The sequence below is a fragment of the Epargyreus clarus genome, unplaced genomic scaffold, assembly GCF_041222505.1.
Source record: "Epargyreus clarus isolate Ecla_fem2 unplaced genomic scaffold, WU_Ecla_fem_2.2 ptg000034l, whole genome shotgun sequence".
Taxonomy (NCBI): Eukaryota; Metazoa; Arthropoda; class Insecta; order Lepidoptera; family Hesperiidae; genus Epargyreus; species Epargyreus clarus.
The window spans coordinates 13,700,943-13,710,888 of record NW_027332239.1 but is presented as its reverse complement, the minus strand read 5'-3'; the positions used below and the strand labels follow the sequence as shown (position 1 = coordinate 13,710,888).

Genomic DNA, 9,946 nt, shown 5'->3' with positions numbered 1-9,946 from the left:
ATGAGATTTCAGCCAGAAATGACTGTGACAGAACTGACAGATAAGTTAATAAATCACTGTAGATAATACAGTGATAAACACGGCTAGTGCAAGTATCCGAACGCATGTCACTGTCAGAATTTGTCGATGCGGTCAGCGGTGATTGCAGTGTAATTGACACTGACAGAATATTGTCATCAAGAACTTGCTATACCTTAGTCGTTTCCTAGATTTCTTTTTTTATAAATTCAGTCCTATTCTAGTGAAACAGTAAATATTTAATCTATATTCTCAATCACCGTTGCGTTCAACGTATTTATGTCGTTATCGCATAGTTTATTTCTAGGTAACAAGGTTTTTTAGTAGCTGAGTAGTGAAATAACCATACACCATGCCGCCGAAGAAAGCTGGCAATGCTGCCAGCAAAAAGACAGAGCAGAAGAAGAAAGAGAAGGTTATCGAGGTAAGTAAATCTTCTACACTAAATAAAAAATATGACAAAAGAAACTACTGAAATGATAGACATTGATAACATGATATTCTGTAATTGCTTAGGAAGTGCCTACAGTCCAAGGAGTTTATATATAGGATACAGAGCACACATTATCATTATCAACAATTTCATACAAAAACAATATCATATATTTCAGGAAAACTTATCACAACTTAACTTGTGAATTTCATGTTCTTCCCCGAGTCTTGTCTATTGCTATATATTTAAATGTTAAAAATACTGCATACTTGAATAAGGTGCATGCAAAAACTTTTGGCTAAGTTTGTGTAAAAATTAAACCATGTAAAATTAGATAATATAATTATATTGATAATTAATTAATTAATTTATATTAATATAATTAATTCATATAATTAGATTATATAATTATATTGATAATAAAAAAATATAGATGTGATACTTATCACATCTATATTTTTTTATTTAAACTTTAAATGCTCAATACATGTGAGAACTTTTGGGTAAAAAAATTAAGATATTCTGGTATAGAGATTAAATATTCCATAATAGTTACAACCCAATTCATTGACAACTTGAGTTTTGCAGTAAAAACATATGCCACTGGATTTTTTTAAACAATATGGATTAAACATAAAAACAGATTCTGCTAAATACTAGTTTTCTAACACAAATCTAATCCCTTTCTAATATAAATCTATTCCTATTTCAGGACAAAACGTTTGGATTGAAGAACAAGAAAGGTGCGAAACAGCAGAAGTTCATCCAGCAAGTGGAGAAGCAGGTGAAGAGCGGAGGCATCCACCCCGCCAAGCCTGTGGAGGACAAGAAGAAAGACAAAGAACAGAAGCTGAAGGAGTTGAAGGAGATGGCGCTGCTCTTCAAACCTGTTCAGACACAAAAAGTTGAGAAAGGTGTGGAAACATTAAACATTAAGATTCTTTAAGTTGTTTAGATTGGATATGTACAATCAAAATCGCTGAACTGAATGAACTGAATGAATGAATGAACTGAACTGAATCGCTGAATAAAAAAAAAAACATATATATGGTCCAATTGACTAACCACCTCTCTTTTTGAAGTCGGTTATAAAAAAAGGCCAATATATGCACTATAAAAGAGTGAAATATGTACAACTAGTGGTACCCGCGGCTTCGCCCACATTTTAAAGATATATTCCTTACTAATATTATAAATCCGAAAGTAACTCTGTGTCTGTCTGTCTGTCTGTCTGGTTGTCTTTTCTTCACGCCTTCACCACTGAACCGATATTAATGAAATTTTGTACAAAGATAGTCTGAAATTGAATTGTAAGGAAGTAAGGATTTGCTGACGGATACATAATTTCAGTGCTTATTTGTGATTATTTCTTTGCGAATCGATTTATTGCACTTCGATTCAAATCGATTTAAAGGATAATAAGGATTAAAATACTTGAATTATTTTATTTTAATAATAATTACATTTATTTTGCAATGTATTTATATATGGCTAATAGTGTCAGAAAAATCAGTCAGTCGGCCATGATACATTTTCATATGCTGAGCTGTGAAATTTTTTTATGTAATATTTTTATATGAAATCCTATTTTGCTAGGAATGTAACATTAATTAAAATATATTCAATAACCTGTTGGGCATGGTTACTGTTTGATGCAGTGTATTCTGGGTTTGATATACATTCAAACAGATATCAATGGTAATAATCTATATAATATATTTATATTTGTAGTAGTATTTGTATACTACACATTAATATTATTAATTATATCTGATAAAATAGGAAAGTCTTGTATGTTGACTTTATATTAAATTCTATGTAAATGTGGTGTTTCAGGCACAGACCCGAAGTCAGTTGTGTGTGCGTTCTTCAAACAGGGCCAGTGCACGAAGGGAGACAAATGTAAATTCTCACACGACTTGACCATTGAAAGGAAGGTTTGTATCTTATGCCTAGACTTTATGTTATGTTAATACATTCTATGAGAAAACCATACCCTGTGGTTCTTCTCGAGGAGATCTTCAGGATATTTTAATAACTATTTAATTCCATGATGTCCACAATTCGCCATACCCCAAGTGCAGAATTTTTTATAATATAAGAGTAGCAGACGAGCATGCAGTCCACCTGATGGTAAGTGGCTACTGCCGCCCATGGACATCTTTAATCAACCCCAGATAGGATTAGGTATTCCTACCAGAGGTCGCCCACAGATGCGCTGCTATCCCTGAGGACTAAGCTGGAACGCCTCGGAAAAGTCTGTCTCCCTTACCACACCCTTCAAACCGGAACACAGCAGCGCCTAACACTGCTGTTATTAGGTAGAAATAGGTGTGGCGGTGGTGCCGCCGGAATCGAACCACACAGGGTTCTACCACCTTCAAATCAGAATCAAGAAATTTAGCCACTAATAGTCTAATAAGTGCTTGTAAGTAATTAATAAGTGCTTATGCCTGACCTTAGATTGAAGAATGGTTTAGTTACAATTTAGAATTGGGTATAATAATTATAGCTTAAAAACTAAGAACTGAAAAAAAAAGATATTTCATTTTTGACGATGATGATGATGATGTAGAGCTTGTTGTTCGAAAATAGTACATTACGATACGAGGACGAAAAATTTTTTTCTGACAAGTGTGAGTTTGCAGGCCGAGCCGCAGGCGAGGACTGCAATCACACGAGTCAGAAAAACATTTTTCGTCCGCGTGTTGTATAAAATTTTATATTACGGGGTCGGAAACGTCCATTTACGCACGCCGTGATATAAACGTATATTTCTGCCATTTCGATATTTAATAAATTATAGTTTATAAACTAAAAACCAAGCTAAAATTGCACAAGGAAAATCGTAAATCCTAATTAAATTGAAAGTGTGTTTTGTCATTGGTTCTTGATAATTGCTCAACATTTTAAATTAAACGGACTGTTCAAAGTAGGTAAAAATCGAGTTCAAACATTCCGTTACATACATACATACAGGTCAAGCTAATAAAAGCGTGGTAAAAAGCGTCGTTTGTAGACTGGTTTATCCATCGTTTACAATATTTATAATACACTAGCTGACCCGGCATACATTGTGTTGCCATATAAATAAAAAGATGTTAAGTGTGAACAACCCTTATCACTTAGGGGTATGAAAAATAGATACTAGCCGATTCTCAGACCTATTGAATATGCGTATAAAATTTGGTGAAAATCGGTAAAGCCGTTTCAGAGGAGTATGGTAATTAACATTGTGACATGAGAATTTTATTTATAAGATTTGTTGGTTACAGGCAGAGAAGCGTTCTCTATACGTGGACATGCGGGACGACGATGACAACATGGACAACTGGGACGAGGACAAGCTGAAGGAGGTTGTGGAGAAAAAACACGGCGAGGGAGACAAGCAACGCCCTACCACCGACATCGTGAGTGCTCGCTTTGCGTTCACAAAACTTCACAAATTGCTGCTTTGCTTTGCATAATCGCACAATTAAAAAAAGACAATTTTCCAAAACAACCAGTTTAAAATTAAACAATGGTTTTGTTTCGAGATCTTTTTAATAAATGAGGCGAATTTGAAATAGCGAATAATGAACGAATATACAGTTATATACGTAACAGTATAGTTAGGCACATTAAAATAGCAAATATTTTGAATTAACAAAACTGTAACAGATAAATCAATTTTGTGTTGTGCAACTTATGTACTTGAAGGATAGAAACCTCTGTGGTTCGACTCCGGCGTCACCACCGCCAGACCTATTTCTGTTATATTATGTGTCTGTGTTCTGGTTTGAAGGGTGTGGTAAGGGAGACATACTTTTCCAAGGCATTCCACCTTAGTCCTTAGGGGTAGCGGCGCGTTTATGACCGACCTTAGGTAGTATTATATTTATAATACTGTCTGGGGTTTGATTACATATGTCCAAGACGGCTGTAGCCACATACGACCAGGTGGACTGCATGCCCGTCTGCTATTCTTATATCATAAAAAAATCTGTAATCTGTAATCTTACATGTCACGGAATATGCTAGAAGCAAAATTGCATGCCAATATTGGCCAAATGTGCAGAACATTGTCAAAATATAAAGTCTAGTATACCATATTTGATGCAATAAATAAATAAATAATATTTGATATTCCTGTTAGATTCGTATATGAATTATGAATAACGAAAATCGAATGTAATGCACTCGTTTGAAACTTTCAGATATGCAAACACTTCTTGGAAGCGGTAGAGAGATCAAAGTACGGTTGGTTTTGGGAGTGTCCATCCGGTACGAAATGCATCTACAGGCACGCCCTGCCGCCCGGCTTCGTGCTCAAACGGGACAAGAAGAAAATGGATGAAAAAAAGAATGAGATATCGTTGGTCGACTTGATAGAGAGGGAACGCGCCGCCCTAGGACCCAACCAGACCAAGATTACGCTGGAAACTTTCCTCGCGTGGAAGAAGAAGAAGATTAAAGAAAAACAGGTCAGTATCATTTTGTATGTTAGACACTAACTGATTTTTCAGACGAAACCGAAGCTAGTCTTTCCTAGTTTTAGCTAAAAACAACACCAAAACTTATATAGTCTTTTCATTTCATATGCTCCATGATACACTTTGCATTTTTAATACGCTTTTATTAGCTTCAGACGTATGTATGTTAGTATGTAACGGAATCTTTGAACATGATTTTAACCCTCTTCAAAACGTCGGATTAACTTGAAATTTGGCATACTTATTAAGGACCGATGACAATTCAATATTTTAAACATTCTGACCCGTTATCCTTACTAGGATAATCAGGATCAGCGATTTTTGTTTTCCTGAGACCCGGAAGGTCTGCGTTAAGACCAATAAAGGAATCTACCAGGCGCGCCAATCACCTAACCTAACCTGACCTGACCTGACCTGACCTGAACTGACCTGACCTGACCTGACCTGACCTTGACCTGACCTGACCTGACCTTGACCTGACCTGACCTGACCTGACTTGACCTGACCTGACCTGACCTGACCTCAACTTCGACGCGTCCGTTGTTAATAGCATCATGAAGCGGTGTCTCATCATCCTTATTCATTCAGCACTTCAACATCTGCACCTTCCTTTAACAAGATTTCCACTATTTCATTGTTCCCATTTCTTGCTGCCAAATGTAAAGGCATATATGATTTCAGCTCATCGTCATAGTCACAACTTATATTATTAACTCGAGCTGTAAAATTAATTAAACTACTAACAGTCTTAAAATCTCTGCAGGCAGCAGCAACACAAAGAGAAGAAATTCTAGAATTATTTTTGATATTAACATCATCATGCTGTAATATTAAATCGATGATTGGACGACGTCCTTTTGAAATGGCTAGATGAAAAGCAGTTGACCGTTTTTCTCTTGAGTATTGCCATCAGCGCCTGTTTTTAAAAGATGCTCTATCATCCTTTTTCCGTGATTACTTTTATCCAAGATAGAGGGCCTGGGATATGGTATAAATTATGAAAGAAAGCAGTTAGCATTGGCAATTCGGATGTCATTCAACAACTCCTCTGGGATTTTCACGTTAACAATAAAAATAAACACCAATGTAAAACACCACTTCATACAGCTGCGTTAAACAAAGACCCAATATTCATTTTTGCACTGCTAAGCAAAGGTGCTGATGCTGATTCGAAAGATAAACTTGATAATACGCTACGTAATAATCGTTAAAATAATCGCTAAAATAATCACTAAAAAATGAAAAATAAATAATAGTTAAAAAAAACTAAAAAATACGCTTTTATAAAAAATTCGACCAAAAAATGAAAAATAAATAATAGTTTAAAAAAACTAAAAAAATACACTTTTTATAGAAAATCCAACTAAAAAATAGAAAATAATGTTTTTAAAATTTGAATTAAGAATAGTGTAAATAAGATAAAAATATTTTTTATTGTAAAAAAAGCGTGGGGTGCTTTTTAAGATATTATCAAAATGATAATCCTTCTACTCAATATCTATCAATAAAATATTTATAACTATTGACACCATGCACCCCACGCTTTTTTTTACAATAAAAAATATTTTTATCTTATTTACACTATTCTTAATTCAAATTTTAAAAACATTATTTTCTATTTTTTAGTTGGATTTTCTATAAAAAGTGTATTTTTTTAGTTTTTTTAAACTATTATTTATTTTTATTTTTTACTTCGTTATACCATCTTTACGAAAAACATACGAGTACGAAATTACGATTCATTTGGTTCAATCGTTTCGGAGCAAATTGCCAGTGACAGATACACGAGTGATCTTATAAGGGTTGCGTTTTTTATTATTTCGTATGAATTTCTAAAAATGAGGTTTTAGATATTTTTATTATCATACGAACATACATTCATTTACATGAGAATTTCTTAAAAGTAAATAAAAAATAATTATAGTTCAAAAAACTAAAAAACACGCTTTTACGATAAAATCAACTTAAAAGTAGAAAATAATTTTAAGTCTAAGAATCAATTAAGGAACAGTAAATAGTATAATTGTGGAAAAAGCGTGGGGTGCTCCATTTATCAGTTCGAAAATGGTACAAAATTATTAAAATCGTGTATTGGCATCGGTTTTTGATAATTCTTCAAAATTTTGAATTAAACTGAACGTTCAAAATGGATAGAAATCGGGTTCAAAGATTCCGTTACTGTTGCGTACATACATACATACAACCCAAGCTAATAAAAGCGTGTTAAAAAAGAAAAATAAAAGAAAAGGAAGCCCTTTATTCCTTACATTAATATTACATAAAATATACATTCATTCTTTATTTCATTGTTCTGTTATTAATTTTTTTTATTTACATTTCAACATTTGTTTATTTTATTTTTAATTGTTATTTGATTTAGGTACACTGCACATTTCACAACATTGTTTCGATATTAACTTGAAAAATACGTAATGCGTTAAGATCGCGTAAATACGTTTAGACGCGTTTTCGCGAAAATTCGCGAGAACGCGCGAAAAGCACGAGAAACGAGAAAGTGGAGCCTACCAAAACGGGTTTTTTATGTTCTCACGACATTCTCGCGAGAATGTGGAGCGGGCTTTACATGTTAATTCCGGTGTTCCAGGAGACGCTGGCGGCGGCGGAGGAACAACGCCGCAGCGACTTCAAGGCGGGCCGCGCGGTGGGGCTGTCGGGCCGCGAGATGTTCTCCTTCGACCCGGCGCTGGCGGCCGACGACGACGACGACGGCGACGCGCTCGACTACCGCCGCGACGACGACGACGACGACGACGACTACCGCGAGCTGCGGCTCGACCTCGTCGGCATGGAGGCCTGCGAGGTTAGCGTTGCTCTTGTTTGGCTTTAGTTTGTAGCGACAATCATGTATCTGGTATAGTCTAAGATCCTGATATAAGACGACCTTCACTGGTCGGTTAATGGATGAAAAGTATTTTAAGTCGAATTAAATATTACGATTATTATTTTGTAAAAAATTCGGTCCGGAATATGATTTATTTACATATTTTTTTTCATAAATATTTCACTGGCCTGGTTTATGAACAAATTACATTGCCTATTCTTTTCCTCTCACAACCCTTGGATAAGCGGGTATAGAGACCTGTCTATATCTATTGACCTACTTGTGTACTTACACAAGTAGGCCAGCCCAAGGACTGTGACAGGAAAAGATAGCCAACGTAATATTTGCATATTATATAGGCTTCATAATTGAGTAATTTTATTAGTGATTAGTATGTAATTTTTCTATTAAGGAAATGAGTGAAATGTTTAAGAAAAAATATAATAATCATATTCTGGGCTGAAATTTTTTAGTCAACCCATTTTCAATATAATTTTATATATTTAATTTGATATAAAAAACGTTTCATCCATTAACCAGCTCAGTGTAGGTTGTTCTATACTGGGGTCCTCTACTAGTAGTAAGTCCTGCCACGTCTGAAAATCTGTTGTCAACCCCAGATGAGTCCCACCTGAGGTTGGCCACAAAAATAGGTGTGGTAGTGCTGTTGAGTTAAATCACAGAGGGTTCTACCACCTTCAAATTCAGTATGTTATAAGATAACTGTGATATATTTCATAAAGTGGCAGGGCCTATATATATTATATATGTGCAAGGTGGTTAAATTTCTTAGGGGAAATTGCATTCGTCATTACAATAAAATACCAGATCTTGTCACGAATCTCCAAGAAAGAAAGTTTAGAGCGATTATGAAACAAATGTTAATAAAAAAGCGTATTTAAAATCTGGATTGTTTGAAGGGCTCAACACATCGTAAGCCATATTGCCCTCCTTTTTAAATGATATGATGAATATTGTAATTGACTTTTCGTTTTCCAGGTGGATGGTTCTGGCACCAAAGCCTCGGAGGACAGGTTGGAGCAGCTCAACAAAGGCTTGGAGAATGGAGAGGCAGAGGTATCAGAGCAAACAGCTGTGCCCATCAACGAGAACCTTTTCCTAGACGAGGACCTGGATGAAGAGTTGCAGAATTTGGACCTTGAGGACTAGCCGGTGTATATAGTGAATTTTTATTGATAATAAATTAATTGAATACGTTTTTTATTTGTTTTCTTTGAAGGTTTTTTTTCTATTCATCCCTACTATAACTCCTCACCTAAAGGTTGTCTGGAAGAAATCGCTAGTCAGCGATAAAACCGCCTTTTGTATTGTTTGTTAATAGTTAATGTTTTTTATTGGGTAAAGAGTATTGATTTGATTGATTTGAAGGAGGGTATTACTACAGACCCCAGGTGCGCCACCATAACACCTATTTCTGCATTTTAGCAGCAGTATTAAGTGCTGGTGTATTCTGTTGTCTTGTTGGCATTCTAGCTTAGTCCTCAGGTATAACGGCGCATTTGTGGCCGACCTCAAGTAGGAATATAATACTATCTGGGTAAGCCGCCGGAGTTGAACCACAAAAGGTTCTACCACCTTCAAAGTTGTAACCACTGCCCAGTCAGTTGTGGATGACAAAGCTGGAAAAAGGTTTTTTTTCAGAAATAAAAATGATATGCATAATGGTAGCGTAGGTATAGTATATTTTAAACATTTTTATAACAATATTTTGCATACAAATACTCTTAATACGAACAATATACCTTAAGAATATATATATATCATAAAGCATGGATTACACGGCCAATAAATATTGCGATGCTCACGATTCCATCAATATTTATTCCTGTATAAATGCGTCCGCAACTTTATTGATAAATAATTTGTATTTTTTTGTAATCCATCAAAACACGTCCGTTATATTTATTGACCGTAACCGTTGGCTTAAGGAAATGTTATAGCACCCATCAAACGTACAAACTTTATCAGATTCGTAAATGTACACAATTTATTGGAATCTACATTTTGGTTGCTATAGTCAGCGTAAAACTGCTAGTGTCCATAGCAAATTGTATGACTAGACCTGCTCGGAACAACTTCAGAGCGGACTAGCAGTTTAGCGCGGACTATACCTCTATTAATTTTTGATTTATATTCAATAGTAATACATTGATACAATGC

General features: G+C 35.1%; 1 protein-coding gene across 1 annotated transcript; it reads left to right on the top strand.

Annotated features, from left to right (window-relative positions):
- Positions 1–149: 149 nt before the first annotated feature.
- LOC140755877 (zinc finger CCCH domain-containing protein 15 homolog) lies at positions 150–8,985 on the top strand. Its single transcript, XM_073091223.1, has 7 exons — positions 150–442; positions 1,164–1,365; positions 2,288–2,388; positions 3,727–3,861; positions 4,648–4,914; positions 7,529–7,744; positions 8,765–8,985. Exons 1-7 carry the CDS (start codon positions 371–373, stop codon positions 8,933–8,935), a joined length of 1,164 nt encoding a protein of 387 aa, XP_072947324.1. The 5' UTR covers positions 150–370; the 3' UTR covers positions 8,936–8,985.
- Positions 8,986–9,946: the final 961 nt, after the last annotated feature.